This window comes from Thunnus thynnus, chromosome 7, assembly GCF_963924715.1.
Source record: "Thunnus thynnus chromosome 7, fThuThy2.1, whole genome shotgun sequence".
NCBI classification, from domain to species: Eukaryota; Metazoa; Chordata; class Actinopteri; order Scombriformes; family Scombridae; genus Thunnus; species Thunnus thynnus.
The window spans coordinates 21,858,816-21,875,489 of NC_089523.1; the positions used below are offsets into that span (position 1 = coordinate 21,858,816).

Below are 16,674 nucleotides of genomic sequence, written 5' to 3' on the forward strand. Positions count from 1 at the left end.
GTGTTTTGTATGTGTCAAATTTTCAACCTTTCGCAAATTCTCCACTTTGTTATCTCTACTCTCTTCAGGCTGGACCCAGGAGAACTTCAGTACGCTTACACTATGATGTTTGCCATAGAGGAGATCAACAACAGCTCGGAGCTGCTGCCAGGGGTGATGCTGGGCTACAGGATCTTTGACTCCTGCCCTAGTATCCCTCTGTCCATCAGAGCATCGTTAAACCTGATGAATGGGTATGAGAGTGGGAAAGACAGCTGTGACAAAATCTCCACTGTGCACGCTGTCATAGGGGAAACTACATCCACCTCCACAATAGGTATTGCACGCACCATGGGACCCTTTCATATACCTGTGGTGAGTGAGCATGCTATGAGCACACATGAACTGTCAAGTTAATTTGCTTTGTTGAACGAGAACTAATGTGATGTGAAAAATCTGTATTACCTTGATGACTTGCTTTATATTGGGGCACTGAAGACGTCTGTCCTCAAATGTATTTTCCTCTTTTGTTTCAGATCAGTCATTCAGCCACTTGTGCATGTCTTAGCAACAGAAGAGACTATCCTTCTTTCTTCAGAACTATACCTAGTGACATTTACCAAAGTAAAGCACTGGCAAAGCTGGTAAAACACTTTGGCTGGACATGGGTAGGGGCTATCAGAACCAATAGTGACTATGGGAATGGTGGTATGGCCACTTTCCTGGATGCAGCTCAAAAGGAAGGCGTTTGTGTTGAGTACTCGGTCGCTATTTACAGAACTGATCCAAGGAAGTGGTTCTTAGAAGTGGTGGACATTATAAAGAAATCCACTTCTAAGGTAATTGTGGCATTTGCTGATGGCACAGATCTTGATATTCTGATCAAAGAGCTTTATGCTCAGAACGTGACAGGCCTGCAGTGGGTGGGCAGTGAAGGGTGGATCACTTATCGTTATATTGCCTCTCCTGTAAACTATGCTGTGGTCCAGGGGGCAGTGGGCTTTGCAGCGCTCAATGCTCACATCCCTGGCCTGCAGGAGTTCCTGGCTAACAGCAGGCCCTCCACCACGCCAGGGAACCAGGGACTAGTGGAGTTGTGGGAGATGGTGTTCAGCTGCACCCTGACTCCCCACGCTCAGGATTCAGTCGCAGCCTGCACTGGGAAGGAGTCTCTATGGGACACAAACTCACGCTTCACAGATGTCTCAGATTCCAGTCTGCTGAATAATGTTTACAAGGCCACATATGCTTTAGCTCATGCTCTGCACATGCTATTTACCTGCCAAGATGGACAGGGACCTTTTGAGAACTATTCTTGTGCAGATAGAGAAAATGTGAAACCATGGCAGGTAACCATAAGTACATGAAGATGTTCAAAAATCAAAACTCTATGTTTATCATGATCAAGTTAAATAAGAACATCACTGTTTCCCTGCAGGTTCTGCATTACCTAAACCAGGTCAATTTCACCACTAAGATTGGTGAAAATGTGTTCTTTGATGAAATGGGTGACCCTGTGGCACGTTATGCGCTGGTTAACTGGCAGATGGATGAGACAGGTTATATACTCTTTGAAACCATTGGTTACTATGATGCGTCCCGGCCTGAGGGTCAGCAGTTTGAGATGAAGGCAGGTGTGGAAGCCATCTGGGCAGGCGAGAATCCAAAAGTAAGTCAATATAGATATTCTCAGCAGGCAATTTTAATAAGCTGTTAGTGATTGAACATTTTTAATTCTTATCTTGATTTTTAAGTAAAGATTTCAAAAAGTAATGAATACATTTCCTAATGCATCATTATTAGTATTATTATGCATGTGTCTGGAAATTATTATGAATGAATTTATCACTGTGATGCAGGTGCCGAGGTCTGTTTGCAGTGAGAGCTGTTTGCCGGGGACCCGTCGGGCTTTTGTTAAGGGCAAGCCTATCTGCTGTTTTGATTGCATCACCTGTGCTGATGGGGAGTTCAGCAACAGTACAAGTGAGACAGCAGGGTTCCTAGCCTTTACTCTAGCACTCATCATGTTTCTGTTGGGCAAAATCACAGCCAGCACTTTACTGGTGTATCTGAAGATGTGTGTGCTGTACAGCCTAAACATATTTATGCTTTCAGATGCAGTGAAATGTGACAAATGCCCTCCTGAATACAAGTCCAACGAAGAGAGGAATAACTGTGACTTGAAAGCTATTGAGTTTCTCACCTTCAGAGAACTGATGGGTATACTGTTGGTCACCTTTTCTGTTTTTGGGGCCTGCCTGGCGGTGACTATAGCCCTGATATTTTTCCATTACCGGCAAACTCCCATAGTCAGAGCCAACAACTCTGAGCTGAGCTTCCTGCTGCTCTTCTCCTTGACTCTGTGTTTCCTGTGTTCTCTGACCTTTATAGGCCGGCCCTCTGTATGGTCCTGCATGCTGCGCCACACAGCATTCGGCATCACCTTTGTGCTCTGTATCTCATGTGTTCTTGGAAAAACTATAGTAGTGTTAATGGCCTTTAAAGCCACACTTCCAGCTAGTAATATGATAAAATGGTTTGGGCCTGCACAGCAGAGACTCAGTGTTCTGGCGTTTACTCTTATACAGGTTTTAATTTGCATACTTTGGTTGACAATCAACCCTCCCTTTCCTTTTAAAAACATGAAACACTATAAGGAGAAGATTATTCTCGAATGTGCCTTGGGATCACCAGTAGGTTTCTGGGCTGTGTTAGGATACATAGGACTCTTAGCCATCTTATGTTTTATTCTTGCTTTTTTGGCCCGAAAGTTACCTGATAATTTCAATGAAGCTAAATTCATCACCTTCAGCATGCTGATATTCTGTGCAGTCTGGATCACATTTATCCCAGCTTATGTCAGCTCTCCTGGGAAGTTCACCGTAGCTGTGGAGATATTTGCTATTCTGGCTTCAAGTTATGGAATGTTATTTTGTATTTTTTTGCCGAAGTGCTATATAATTTTATTGAAACCTGAGAACAACACAAAGAAACATTTGATGGGTAAAGCAACTCAGAGAGCCCTTTGAGCAATTAGTTAAATAACAGTAATATATTTTGTATTTAATGTAATTATACATATTCTACGACTTTAATTAGTTTATACTTCAATACTTAAAGTATGATCATGCTGTAACTACACCAATTTATTTGACAGAAAAAGAATGATCTCCAACTTGAATGGAAAATACATAAATCTCCCTATGCTGTCTGCATATCAACAACTCAGATGACTTGAAAATGTATTTCATAAACTAAATAAAAACATGAGCACAAACAAAAACTGCAGCTGTGCTTTCTATACAAATTGTTATTTAATCTTTAAAAGAATATATCTTTGCATTTATACAATATGTATTAATAAGACTGAAATAAAATTCAAATATTACATAAGATGTGCACTCTTTTTTGTGTTGTTTTGAAAATGTCTATTAACTCCTTAGTACCTTCACAGTACATTACAAAACTGTACATATATACTCTACTAAATCATATAAAGACACAAAATTGTTATGTAGTACACGAGTGTTATCATTTCACAATGCATCAGTCAAATCAAGTGATTTCATGATTTAAGGTATCAAGAAAGCACAAATCCCTAATTGGACCTCACATAAACTAGCCCCTAATAAATATTTTTGGTGTATCTGGCCTAGCCCTCTCTTGGCTTAAATCCTACTTATCTGAAAGAACACAGTGTGTCTGCTATAATAATAATACTACATGTAAATGATGTGATGTTAAATATGAAGTACATCAGGGCTCGGTTCTTGGCCCTCTGCTTTTCTCTCTTTTTATTTTGCCTCATGGCCAGATTATAGGTTGTCATTCAATAAATTTCCATTGCTCTGCGGATGGTATTCAGCTGCATGTGCCTATAAGGGCTGATGATCATACACAAATTACAGGGCCTGCTTAGCTGCTGTGAAAAATTGGGTGTCACTAAATTTCCTGTTTCTAAATACAGATAAAACTGAAATGCTGGTTGTTGGCCCTGCTAGACACAGAAACCAGTTTGATCAAGTAACAGCAACACTCGACAACTGTGTGGTTTCACAAACAAAAAGAATCTTGGTGTTATGTTTGATCCCAGCCTCTCCTTTGATAAGTACATTAAAGAAATCACAAAGACTGTCTTTTTCTACTTACGTAACATAGCTATAATTCGGTCTTCCCTGTCCATGGCTGACACAGAGATCGTAAATCATGCATTTGTTTCATCCACAATTGGTTACTGTAATGTTCTGTTTTCAGGAATACCACATGCTAGTACTAAAAGTCTTCAGATGGTTCAAAAGGTGTTAAGGTTAAGATGTTTCTGCTGACTTATAAAATCTAAAATGGGCCCCATCATACCCGTCTGATCTACTTAAACCTTATATTCTATCTCAGGCTCTCTGCTCTCAACATGCAGGGCTCCTGTGTTTACCTAAAGTTAAAAATAAGTCAGCGGATGGCAGGGCCTTTTCCTATCAGACCCTGTTCTTATGGAATAACTTCCTTGCTGACGTCAGACGTCCAAGTCTGTTGAGTCCTTAACTGAATCTAAACTTAAAACTCATCATTTTGCCTTAATCTACAATTAGCTGCCTTTAATTGAATGCATGACTTTGCACTGTACGGTGGATTGGTTTCTGTCTCAATTAATTTACTAAGCGCTGTCCTACCAATGAGATTATTGATTATTGCAACTGTTCTGATAACCATTACATCTCAAACCTTCTGTTTGTTTGTTTCACAAGCACATGAGGGTCCGAACTGTGTGCCCCTCCCTCTTCTCTCCCTTTGTCTCCCTATTTTGTCCTCCTGTCCCGCAGGAGTTCAGTCTCACACATGTCTCTCTCTCCGAATAATGTCTTTATCCTTCTCTCTCTCCTGTGTGAATAATGTCTTTTCTTGTATCTTCTCCCATGTATGTGAATGATGTGATGTGAGTCTTCCCTGTGTGCATGTGTAGTCTGTCCTCCTGCCAGGTCTGCATGTTGATTGAGGTCACGTTGCTCCAGTCCTGCTCTGTTCTGGTGGCACCTGGAAGCTGCTTGGTGTCCTTTTCATCACATTCTTCATTTATATTGTAAATCCATTCAAAATTTATTTAATTTTGTTATCCTGTTCAATGCTATATTCTGTAATTTGTGTTCTATTCTGTACACCTCTTTTTTTTTTCCTCATTTAAATCAAGGGTCTGAGGATAAAGGAGGTTGTATTGCTGTACAAATTATAAAGCCCCCTGAGGCAAATTTCTGATTTGTGATATTGGTTATATAATGGGTTATATAAATAAAATTGACTTGACTTGACCACCTTTGCTGAAAACAACAGTACAACACACTGCACAGCGTCTGTAGGTCATGGTAGTTGGGCCTCTCTATACTATTCAGTTATAATATGAACTACACTGAGGCTTGAAAACCTCTCGAAAAAGACTATAATTTAAAACCTCTTCTGTATGCTGTAAACATTCACAACCGGAGACTGGTGTCAGATAGTTCAGTTTCAGTGTCACCTCACTAATGAGCACCTCAAATCAGCCAGTAGTGTGGGAAATAAAGTATTGTTTTGGGGGAATTTTATCAATGCTTTTACGATTTTATAACTACATCTGATGATTTAAAAGCTACTCACTACTATTTAAAAGCTATACTTATTTGATACACAGAGCCCAAGAGACCCATCTGAATACTGATTTGTCTGTAGCACCAACAGTAGAGCCACACAAGGCCCACTAGAAAGTGGTGTGAGAATAAAAAGAAAAAAAAGGCACTTCTACTGTGTGCAGGATTAGGGTTATAAAATAATTATGAAATTGTCCTGTAGGGAGTAGACAAATAAGGAGGGAGAGGTCTTAATCTCTTTTTTTTACCAGAAGGTATGCAAAGCATACCCTTTTCCCTTTATTTAAGGCAAAAAAGATGAGCACTGGCTAACCTGTGTATAACCTGATGTCCATAAAATAAAACACAAAGAGGTGCTACAAGTGAAGTGAAGTGAAGAGGTGCTCATTGTGAATACCAAGTGGATGGCTGGATCTGAATTGAGGGTTTTAAAAGTTCCAACTGCCTCATGGCCTATTTCAATATTCGAGACTTCTCTTTCCTTATACAGTAACATGTTTGTAGAGAATTAAAATTAACATCCATAACTGGATTTTCCTTCCCTCCCCTCAGCTCTGTGGAGCTTTTACCTTTTACCTCATTATTGCTGCAGCTTTACTGTTTTGATTCTTTGATTCAGTCTCACTTGTTCTCAGCAGCAGTGGGCAGCTGTTTTCATTTTTAAAAAAAAGTATATATATATACATATACATATACATATACATATACATACATATACATACACACATACACACACACACACACACATATATATATATATATATATATATAATATCTAACCTAGCTGACAAATGTTAGACAGACAATTTTAGCAACAAGTAGGTGAACATAGTGGAGCAGTTAGCAGCTTAAAAAAACAGACATTTCCCTCTGGAGTTGGTTGAGACCAAAACAGATGTAAAAGGAGAGTGAATTTTAGACTTAAATTCATCAGGTGGATACAAACAAAACGCCAAATGAATGCTAAAGTTGGTCTGTCTCTGCTTGATGCTTAAATAAGCTACTTTTTGGTAACAACAACATCTTTATGTATACAGCTCATTGTGCTGCCCCCAAGTAGCCAATTCAGGTTCAACAAACCTGTTTACATCATGTTTATCCTGCATAATTTTTCGAGAAAATGAATTCAGTGTAAATTCAAGTACAAATTGCATTGCAAAAATGTTATTGTTGAAAAAGGAAATGTTTTGTACAGAACAATTGAATATTTTTTTCTGATAAAGTAATGGTATTCAAAATAGGCTACAGCCTACTAACCTTTTATCATTTGTGTACCTCCCTCCATGTGCCCCACCTTGTAAGTCCATGGAGATGAAACATCACAGGTCTATTATTATTTTTTATGCCTCTCTAAAATGTATAAATACCAGTGCAAGATTTTGATTTACATTAAGGTACATTTGATGCCATCCAGTGGTTTACGGAATGACTTTCACACAGAGGTGGCCAGAGCAGTGTTGGGCACTTTTACAGCTGTTGTTGGTGGTGTCTTTCTCTCAGGCTGAGGAGCTGGTTTGCAGGCACAGAGGAGATCCTGAGAAGCCCCAGCTGTCTAAGGATGGAGACATTATGTTGGGGGGAATCTTTTCTTTCCACAGCAGTTGGAAAGACAGACAGAATACCTACATGCACAAACCACTTCCACTGCAGTGCACCAGGTAAATAATGCCATAGAAATGTGTTTGGCATGAGTAGATTTAAAATATCTAAGAGGATACAAAAACAAAACGGTTATCAACTCATATTTTCTGCTGTATTAACACTGTCAAATGCTTTCATCTACTAACCTGTTGTTTCAATTTCGTGCACACACTTGTTATAATGACAACTATTTATAACCATTTCTGTAAAGTTTGAATTTCAGAGGATTCCAGTTCGCCCAGGCTATGCTCTTTGCCATAGAAGAGATTAACAACAACACAGACCTTTTGCCTGGCATCTTGCTGGGCTATAAGATCTATGATACCTGTGGCTCAATTGCTAGAGGGGTGAGGGTTGCACTGGCCTTGGCTAATGGTAACGGAGATACATCTGTACTCTCAGAGGCACCTTGTACCAGACCTGCCCAAGTGCAGGCCATTATGGGAGAGACCTCTTCATCTCCTTGCATGGCTATAGCCACTGTCATCGGACCCTTTTATATCCCACTGGTGAGTAGGACTGGAAAAAATGAAAATCATATTTTTTCCTACACAGAGAAAATGTTGTTTGTGGTGCATGTGTAAACATTTTATATTTTAAATCTGTATCTTGGAACTTGAAAGAATGATTTCTTTCTTTCCTCTAGATCAGTCATTTTGCCACCTGTGCTTGTCTCAGTGATAAAGTCAAGTACCCATCTTTCCTAAGAACAATACCCAGTGATTACTACCAGAGCAGAGCCCTGGCCCAGCTGGTCAAGCACTTTGGTTGGACTTGGGTAGGAGCAATTAGAACAAATGATGATTATGGCAATAATGGCATGGCCACTTTCACAGAAACTGCCCAGCAGCTGGGCATCTGTCTGGAGTACTCTGTATCCTTCTTTAGAACAGATCCACCAGACAAAATACAAAAGATAATTAACATTATCAAGGCTTCCACTTCCAAGGTGATTGTGGCTTTTCTCTCTCACATGGATATGGATGTACTGATACATGAATTGTCCTACCATAACTTGACTGGGTACCAGTGGGTTGGCAGCGAGAGCTGGATCTTTGATTCCCAAACAGCAGCTATGGATAGGCATCACATTCTGGATGGTGCCATAGGCTTGTCCATCCCTAAAGCACAAGTCAGCGGCATGAAAGAGTTCATGTTGGATGTGAAGCCATTTAATACATCTAGTAATGAAATATTTACAGAGTTCTGGGAGACATTATTTAACTGTAAGTTCAAGCAGACAAAGTCATCAACAGGGAATCAGAGAGAATGTACTGGAAATGAAGATCTGACTGGAGTGCATAACAGTTTCACTGATATGTCACTTATGCCTATTTTTAACAATGTCTATAAAGGAGTGTATGCTGTGGCTCATGCACTTCATAGTGTTCTTGGCTGTAACAAAACATGTGATGACAAGGTGCAACTAGATCCATTAAAGGTGAATACAGCATCAAAGACTGAAATTATACTTTTTACATGAAGTCACATCATCAAGAAATGAACTATGAACTACATGAATGCATATCTCCTTAGATTTTACAGCACATAAGAAAGATTCAATTCAAAACTAAGGAAGGAGATGAGGTTTACTTCAATGAGAATGGAGACCCAGCGGCAAAGTATGAAATTATAAACTGGCAGCCAACAGAAAATGGCCTTGTGGACTTTGTGACAGTTGGTCTTCATGATGCATCTTTACCTGCAGACAAACAGTTAAATCTGCAAAATAAATCTTTAATTTGGGCAAAGAACTCATACCAGGTGAGCAGCCATGTGATTTCTTTAACACTGTATAATGTTAGATTTAGTATTAATAGTTGTGGCTTTGAAACACAGCATTGCTTTTTGTTCATGCAGGTGCCTTTGTCAGTTTGCAGTGAGAAGTGTCCCCCAGGAACACGCAAAGTTCTCCAGAAAGGAAAACCTGTCTGCTGCTATGACTGTATAAGGTGTGCAGAGGGAGAATTCAGCAACAGTACAGGTACTCTAGTAATATAAATGAAGCAGACTTTTTTAGAAATTGATGTTGGCCATGAATCAGATTATTTTTTGATTTTCATGTTCATGTGCCAGTTTTAAGAAATTGCATTCTTTTGTATTCTGTTTTTTGTATTCTGAGTTCATGGGAGGTTATGTAATCATTATGTTGTCTTTTTTATTAAAATTATGTCAAACCAACATAAATGCATGAAACATATCAAATATATAATAAATATTAATATAGCAGTCTTACTATATGATCTTCATAAATTAGGCACAGTCTGAGAAATAAAAATCAAAGTTAAAGCCCCCGTGTGTAGAATTCATGTGATTCTTGTGATTCATGTGTGTCATGTTGTAGACAAATGTGATAATCCAAATTGTATATTTTTTATTTTCAGCCATTGTCATTGTTTGTGTGCATTGTCAGCTGCGGTGTGCGTTAGAAGATACTGTCAAATCCTACACAAAGGAGAATTAAGAATATGTGTTTAACTAACAACGTAAAGAATTATCTACTTCTAACTGGTTGATAATAATCAAATCAATTTTAATTCATTCATTATAAAGCACTTTCTTAAATTAACATTGTAATGGTGCTACTCAAAAAATCAATATGATGACTATGAAAGGGTCACTTCACCCAAATTTGTTTCAGTTTGACCTGCCAGGCTTTTAATATAATTGGAGCTAAAGCTCTAATAAATGTAGGTGAAAGCAAATCTGCTTGTGGTGCTCAAATCACTGATGATATGAAAAAAACACAAGATATAGTATATATCAAGAAAGTAGAATACAAAGAGCAAACAAACAAATATATAATACTTTTGATAATTTAACTAAGTAAATATTTTTGAGGACTGTAGGATTCTTTATTACTGCAAGTGTAACACCTGCTTCAATATTCATTTTCAGATTCTATCACCTGTGTGCGTTGTCACCCTGAATTCTGGTCAAATGAGAGAAGAGATGCCTGTGTAAAGAAGGACGCAGAGTTTCTATCATATGAAGAGATTATGGGAGCGCTGCTCACTGCGGCGTCCTTATTTGGAACATGCATGACTGCTGCTGTGGCGTTCATTTTCTTCAGATACAGGAAAACTCCCATTGTCAGAGCCAACAACTCTGAGCTGAGCTTCCTGCTGCTCTTCTCCTTGACTCTGTGTTTCCTGTGTTCTCTGACCTTCATAGGTCAGCCGTCTGAGTGGTCCTGCATGCTGCGCCACACAGCGTTCGGCATCACCTTTGTGCTCTGCATCTCTTGTGTTCTTGGGAAAACGATAGTAGTGTTAATGGCCTTCAGGGCTACACTCCCTGGCAGTAATATGATGAAATGGTTTGGGCCTGTACAGCAGAGACTCAGTGTTCTGGCTTTCACTCTCATACAGGTTGTCATATGTATCCTCTGGTTAACAATTTCTCCTCCTTTTCCTTTTAAGAATTTTAAAGAATTTAAAGATAAAATCATCTTAGAGTGTGCTCTGGGTTCAGCTGTAGGCTTTTGGTCTGTGATCGGCTATATAGGACTTCTGGCCATGTTATGTTTCATTCTTGCTTTTCTGGCACGGAAACTACCTGATAATTTTAACGAAGCCAAATTTATCACTTTCAGCATGCTGATATTTTGTGCGGTCTGGATCACCTTCATCCCAGCTTATGTCAGCTCTCCTGGGAAGTTCAGTGTTGCTGTGGAGATATTTGCTATTCTGGCCTCCAGTTTTGGATTGCTCATTTGTATATTTATTCCAAAATGTTACATAATTTTATTGAAACCAGAGAAGAATACAAAGAAGAATATGATGGGTAAAGGTGTACCAAAATCATTCTGAAGACTGAATATAATATAATGACATACACATAATTCCAGTGTTGCTATATATTTTTTTTACATAATTTGTTATTCAGACAAGTAGACCTCTGTTTTTATTGTACTGCAGTCATACAATACTACAGAAATAAAGTAAAGTAGAGTAGTCTGCTGTATATAATTACATAACTTGTGACATATCATATGGAAATATATAAAATGTAATTAAATACAAAATAATTGCACATGATGAAGAAATAGAAATGGAAAGCCTTTTCTCATCTTTTCTTTTCTGATTTTTCATTTAGTGCACTTTGTAGAATTGTCAATAAAGAGTAAAACCTATCATATCAATCAATCATGTTGGGTAAAATTACATTTTCCAGTTGCAAGAGACTACCATTGCTTCAATGTTGAAGAGCTGATGCTGCTTAAGAAAGTTGGTGAAATCAAGGTGGGAGGACTGACTGAAGGACCCGCAGCTGCCTATGGTTTCACTAATGGAGAAAAGATTTATTGAATGTTCTTAACTAAATAAACTAAATAAGAAATATACGTATCAATATATCATAACATGCCTACAAGTAAGCTTTGCATTTAATGTAAAAAACAGTAGTTACTTGTTAGTTTTGATACTTTACATTGGGGGTAAGCAATGGCTTGAAGTAATGAGGAATAACTTCATAACTTCTCAGTATTATCTGCCACTTTACTAGAGGGGGGCACAAAAAGGGAAGTTCTTGTCAACGATTAATCAATTATCAGGTCGTTCCTGATTCATTCTTCACTGGTTTCTCAATTAACTAATCATTAACTAATGATTAGCTACTCTATGAAGTTTTGATTAGGAGTTACTCAAGAACTGCCCATTAACTAATGGTTTACTAGCAGTTAGTTCCTCATTTGTTCCCTGGTAACTACCCAAAATTTGGTGAACCTTATTGTAAAGTGTTACCATAAAAGGCATTGCACAAATGTTACTGTTAAAAAAGGAAATGTTTTGTACAATACAACTGAATATCCTAGTCTGATAACATATAAAGTAAAGATATTCAAAATAGGCCACAGCCCAAAACCCTTTTTTCCATTTGTGTACCTCCCGCCCCACCCTGTAGGTCCATGGAGATGACACATCACAGGTCTGTTATTATTTTTTATGCCTCTCTAAAATGTATAAATACCAGTGCAAGATTTTGACTTAAGGTACATGTGATGTCACTCAGTGGTTTACAGAATGACTTCTACACAGAGGTGGCCAGAGCAGGGTTGGGCACTCTTACAGCTGTTGTTGGTGGTGTCTTTCTCTCAAGCTGAGGAGCCGGTTTGCAGGCACAGAGGAGATCCTGAGGAGCCCCAGCTGTCTAAGGATGGAGACATTATGTTGGGGGGAATCTTTTCTTTCCACAGCAGTTGGAAAGACAGACAGAATACCTACATGCACAAACCACTGCCACTGCAGTGCACCAGGTATATGATGCCATAGAAATGTGTTTGGCATGAGTAGATTTAAAATATCTAAGAGGACACAAAAACAAAATTGTTATCAACTGATATTCTTTGCTGTATTAACACTGTCAAATGCTTTCATCTACTAAGCTGTTATTTCAATTTCGTGCACACACTTGTTATAATGACAACTATTTATAACCATCTCTGTAAAGTTTGAATTTCAGAGGATTCCAGTTCGCCCAGGCTATGCTCTTTGCCATAGAAGAGATTAACAACAACACAGACCTTTTGCCTGGCATCTCGCTGGGCTATAAGATCTATGATGCCTGTGGCTCAATTGCTAGAGGGGTGAGGGTTGCACTGGCCTTGGCTAATGGTAACGGAGATACATCTGTACTCTCAGAGGCACCTTGTACCAGACCTGCCCAAGTGCAGGCCATTATGGGAGAGACCTCTTCATCTCCTTGCATGGCTATAGCCACTGTCATCGGACCCTTTTATATCCCACTGGTAGGTAGGACTGGAAAAAATGAAAATCATATTTTTTCCTACACAGAGAAAATGTTGTTTGTGGTGCATGTGTAAACATTTTATATTTTAAATCTGTATCTTGGAACTTGAAAGAATGATTTCTTTCTTCCCTCTAGATCAGTCATTTTGCCACCTGTGCTTGTCTCAGTGATAAAGTCAAGTACCCATCTTTCCTAAGAACAATACCCAGTGATTACTACCAGAGCAGAGCCCTGGCCCAGCTGGTCAAGCACTTTGGTTGGACTTGGGTAGGAGCAATTAGAACAAATGATGATTATGGCAATAATGGCATGGCCACTTTCACAGAAACTGCCCAGCAGCTGGGCATCTGTCTGGAGTACTCTGTATCCTTCTTTAGAACAGATCCACCAGACAAAATACAAAGAATAATTAACATTATCAAGGCTTCCACTTCCAAGGTGATTGTTGCTTTTCTCTCTCACATGGATATGGATGTACTGATACATGAATTGCCTTACCATAACTTGACTGGGTACCAGTGGGTTGGTACAGAGGGCTGGATCTTTGATTCCCAAACTGCAGCTATGGATAGGCATCACATTCTGGATGGTGCCATAGGCTTGTCCATCCCTAAAGCACAAGTCAGCGGCATGAAAGAGTTCATGTTGGATGTGAAGCCACTCAATACATCTAGTAATGAAATGTTTACAGAGTTCTGGGAGACATTATTTAGCTGTGAGTTCAAACAGACAAAGTCATCAACAGATAATCAGAGAGAATGTACCGGAAATGAAGATCTGACTGGAGTGCACAACAGTTTCACTGATATGTCACTTATGCCTATTTTTAACAATGTCTATAAAGGAGTGTATGCTGTGGCTCATGCACTCCATAGTGTTCTTGGCTGTAACAAAACATGTGATGACAAGGTGCAGCTAGATCCATTAAAGGTGAATACAGCATCAAAGACTGAAATTATACTTTTTACATGAAGTCACATCATCAAGAAATGAACTATGAACTACATGAATACATATCTCCTTAGATTTTACAGCACATAAGAAAGATTCAATTCAAAACTAAGGAAGGATATGAGGTTTACTTCAATGAGAATGGAGACCCAGCGGCAAAGTATGAAATTATAAACTGGCAGCCAACAGAAAATGGCCTTGTGGACTTTGTGACAGTTGGTCTTCATGATGCATCTTTACCTGCAGACAAACAGTTAAATCTGGAAAATAAATCTTTAATTTGGGCAAAGAACTCATACCAGGTGAGCAGCCATGTGATTTCTTTAACACTGTATAATGTTAGATTTAGCATTAATAATTGTGGCTTTTAAACACAGCATTGCTTTTTGTTCATGCAGGTGCCTTTGTCAGTTTGCAGTGAGAAATGTCCCCCAGGAACACGCAAAGTTCTCCAGAAAGGAAAGCCTGTCTGCTGCTATGACTGTATAAGGTGTGCAGAGGGAGAATTCAGCAACAGTACAGGTACTCTAGTAATATAAATGAAGCAGACTTTTTTAGCAATTGATGTTGGCCATGAATCAGATTATTTTTTGATTTTCATGTTCATGTGCCAATTTTAAGAAATGGCATTCTTTTGTATTCTGTTCTTTGTATTCTGAGTTCATGGGAGGTTATGTAATCATTATGTTGTCTGTTTTATCAAAATTATGTCAAACCAACATAAATGCATGAAACATATCAAATATATAATAAATATTAATATAGCAGTCTTACTATATGATCTACATAAATTAGGCACAGTCTTAGAAATAAAAATCAGAGTTTATGTGATTCTTGTGTATTTAAAAACATTTTGATGGCATGTGTTTTTGTTTGTAAAAAAATGTGATAATTCAAGTTATTCAAGTACTTTATTCGTTTCTGTATTTTCCACCATTGTCATTGTTTGTGTGCATTGTCAGCTGTGGTGTGTTTTAGAAGATATTTTCAAATCCTACACAAAGTAGAATTAAGAATATGTGCTTAACTAACAATCAAAAGAATTATCTACCTCTAATTGGTTGACTATAATCAAATCAATCTTAATTGATAAATTATAAATCACTTTCTTAGATTAACATTGCAATGGCGCTATTCAAAAAATCAATATAATGATTATGGAAGGGTCACTTCACCCAAGTTAGTTTCAGTTTGACCTGCCAGGCTTTTAATATAATTGGAGCTAAAATTGAAATCAAAGGTGAACAGAATTCTGTTTGTGGTGCTTAAAGCATTGATTATATGAAAAAAACACACTATACAGTAAATGTCAAGAAGGCAAAGTACAAGAAAACAAAACACCCACAAAAATGATAATTCTGATAATTTAACCAACATAATATTCTTTAATGACTGGAGGATTCTTGATTATGCCATGTAGCTGTCATAAATGCATCTATTTTCTGTTAATCATGTAGCATCTGTCTTGTATGAGCAGAGTAGAGGCAACATAGAAACATAGATAAAAAGACTGCGAGTGTAACACCTGCTTCAATATTCATTTTCAGATTCTATCACCTGTGTGCGATGTCACCCTGAATTCTGGTCAAATGAGATAAGAGATGCCTGTGTAAGGAAAGACGCAGAGTTTCTGTCATATGAAGAGATTATGGGAGCGCTGCTCACTGCGGCGTCCTTATTTGGAACATGCATGACTGCTGCTGTGGCGTTCATTTTCTTCAGATACAGGAAAACTCCCATTGTCAGAGCCAACAACTCTGAGCTGAGCTTCCTGCTGCTCTTCTCCTTGACTCTGTGTTTCCTGTGTTCTCTGACCTTCATAGGTCAGCCGTCTGAGTGGTCCTGCATGCTGCGCCACACAGCGTTCGGCATCACCTTTGTGCTCTGCATCTCTTGTGTTCTTGGGAAAACAATGGTAGTGTTAATGGCCTTCAGGGCTACACTCCCTGGCAGTAATATGATGAAATGGTTTGGGCCTGTACAGCAGAGACTCAGTGTTCTGGCTTTCACTCTCATACAGGTTGTCATATGTATCCTCTGGTTAACAATTTCTCCTCCTTTTCCTTTTAAGAATTTTAAAGAATTTAAAGATAAAATCATCTTAGAGTGTGCTCTGGGTTCAGCTGTGGGCTTTTGGTCTGTGATCGGCTATATAGGACTTCTGGCCATGTTATGTTTCTTTTTTGCTTTTCTGGCACGGAAACTACCTGATAATTTTAACGAGGCCAAATATATCACTTTCAGCATGCTGATATTTTGTGCGGTCTGGATCACCTTCATCCCAGCTTATGTCAGCTCTCCTGGGAAGTTCAGTGTTGCTGTGGAGATATTTGCTATTCTGGCCTCCAGTTTTGGATTGCTCATTTGTATATTTATCCCAAAATGTTATATAATTTTATTGAAACCAGAGAAGAACACAAAAAAGAATATGATGGGTAAAGGTGCACCAAAATCATTCTGAAGACTGAATATAATATGGTCGCATACACATATTTCTATCTTTCTATTTCTTTATTTTTACATAAGAATTTGTTATCCAGACAATTATGTAGAGCTCTATCTTCGTTGTACCTCAGTAGTACAATACTACAGAAGTAGAGTACAGTAGTGTATCATTTTCATATAATTTTTGCTGTATATCATTTGTGACATAGTACATGGAAATAACAACATTATACAATGTAATTACATTTTTTAAAAAAGGCACATGATGAAGAAATAGAAATGGAAAGCCTTT

At 38.4% G+C, this 16,674-nt stretch overlaps 3 protein-coding genes across 5 annotated transcripts; all 3 read left to right on the forward strand.

Annotated features, from left to right (window-relative positions):
* The first annotated feature begins 102 nt into the window (after positions 1–102).
* Positions 103–3,059, forward strand: LOC137186208 (extracellular calcium-sensing receptor-like). The gene is made up of 5 exons (XM_067594944.1): positions 103–354; positions 516–1,328; positions 1,418–1,648; positions 1,839–1,962; positions 2,095–3,059. Exons 1-5 carry the CDS (start codon positions 103–105, stop codon positions 3,006–3,008), a joined length of 2,334 nt encoding a protein of 777 aa, XP_067451045.1. The 3' UTR covers positions 3,009–3,059.
* Positions 3,060–7,034: 3,975 nt separating this feature from the next.
* LOC137186743 (extracellular calcium-sensing receptor-like) lies at positions 7,035–11,047 on the forward strand. 2 transcript variants are annotated; one of them, XM_067595791.1, is made up of 6 exons: positions 7,035–7,252; positions 7,459–7,744; positions 7,882–8,676; positions 8,772–8,999; positions 9,096–9,219; positions 10,134–11,047. In XM_067595791.1, the coding sequence occupies exons 1-6, from the start codon at positions 7,164–7,166 to the stop codon at positions 11,045–11,047; spliced, it is 2,436 nt and encodes an 811-aa protein (XP_067451892.1). In that variant the 5' UTR covers positions 7,035–7,163. The 2 variants fall into 2 exon arrangements, with proteins under 2 accessions (XP_067451892.1, XP_067451893.1); XM_067595792.1 differs by having other exon boundaries at positions 7,059–7,252; positions 7,447–7,744.
* Positions 11,048–12,268: 1,221 nt separating this feature from the next.
* LOC137186744 (extracellular calcium-sensing receptor-like) lies at positions 12,269–16,398 on the forward strand. 2 transcript variants are annotated; one of them, XM_067595793.1, is made up of 6 exons: positions 12,269–12,492; positions 12,699–12,984; positions 13,122–13,916; positions 14,012–14,239; positions 14,336–14,459; positions 15,485–16,398. In XM_067595793.1, exons 1-6 carry the CDS (start codon positions 12,404–12,406, stop codon positions 16,396–16,398), a joined length of 2,436 nt encoding a protein of 811 aa, XP_067451894.1. In that variant the 5' UTR covers positions 12,269–12,403. The 2 variants fall into 2 exon arrangements, with proteins under 2 accessions (XP_067451894.1, XP_067451895.1); XM_067595794.1 differs by having other exon boundaries at positions 12,287–12,492; positions 12,687–12,984.
* Positions 16,399–16,674: the final 276 nt, after the last annotated feature.

Excerpts from the sequence above, each read along its gene's own strand:
- LOC137186208 (XM_067594944.1), top strand. The coding sequence starts at position 103 with ATGATGTTTGCCATAGAGGAGATCAACAACAGCTCGGAGCTGCTGCCA. Across the intron at positions 355-515 it reads GACCCTTTCATATACCTGTG|ATCAGTCATTCAGCCACTTG; the intron begins GTGAGTGAGCAT and ends CTTTTGTTTCAG. Across the intron at positions 1,649-1,838 it reads GGGCAGGCGAGAATCCAAAA|GTGCCGAGGTCTGTTTGCAG; the intron begins GTAAGTCAATAT and ends ACTGTGATGCAG.
- LOC137186744 (XM_067595794.1), top strand. The coding sequence starts at position 12,404 with ATGTTGGGGGGAATCTTTTCTTTCCACAGCAGTTGGAAAGACAGACAG. Across the intron at positions 12,985-13,121 it reads GACCCTTTTATATCCCACTG|ATCAGTCATTTTGCCACCTG; the intron begins GTAGGTAGGACT and ends TCTTCCCTCTAG. Across the intron at positions 14,460-15,484 it reads AGAATTCAGCAACAGTACAG|ATTCTATCACCTGTGTGCGA; the intron begins GTACTCTAGTAA and ends ATTCATTTTCAG.
- LOC137186743 (XM_067595792.1), top strand. The coding sequence starts at position 7,164 with ATGTTGGGGGGAATCTTTTCTTTCCACAGCAGTTGGAAAGACAGACAG. Across the intron at positions 7,253-7,446 it reads CTTCCACTGCAGTGCACCAG|TTTGAATTTCAGAGGATTCC; the intron begins GTAAATAATGCC and ends ATTTCTGTAAAG. Across the intron at positions 7,745-7,881 it reads GACCCTTTTATATCCCACTG|ATCAGTCATTTTGCCACCTG; the intron begins GTGAGTAGGACT and ends TCTTTCCTCTAG.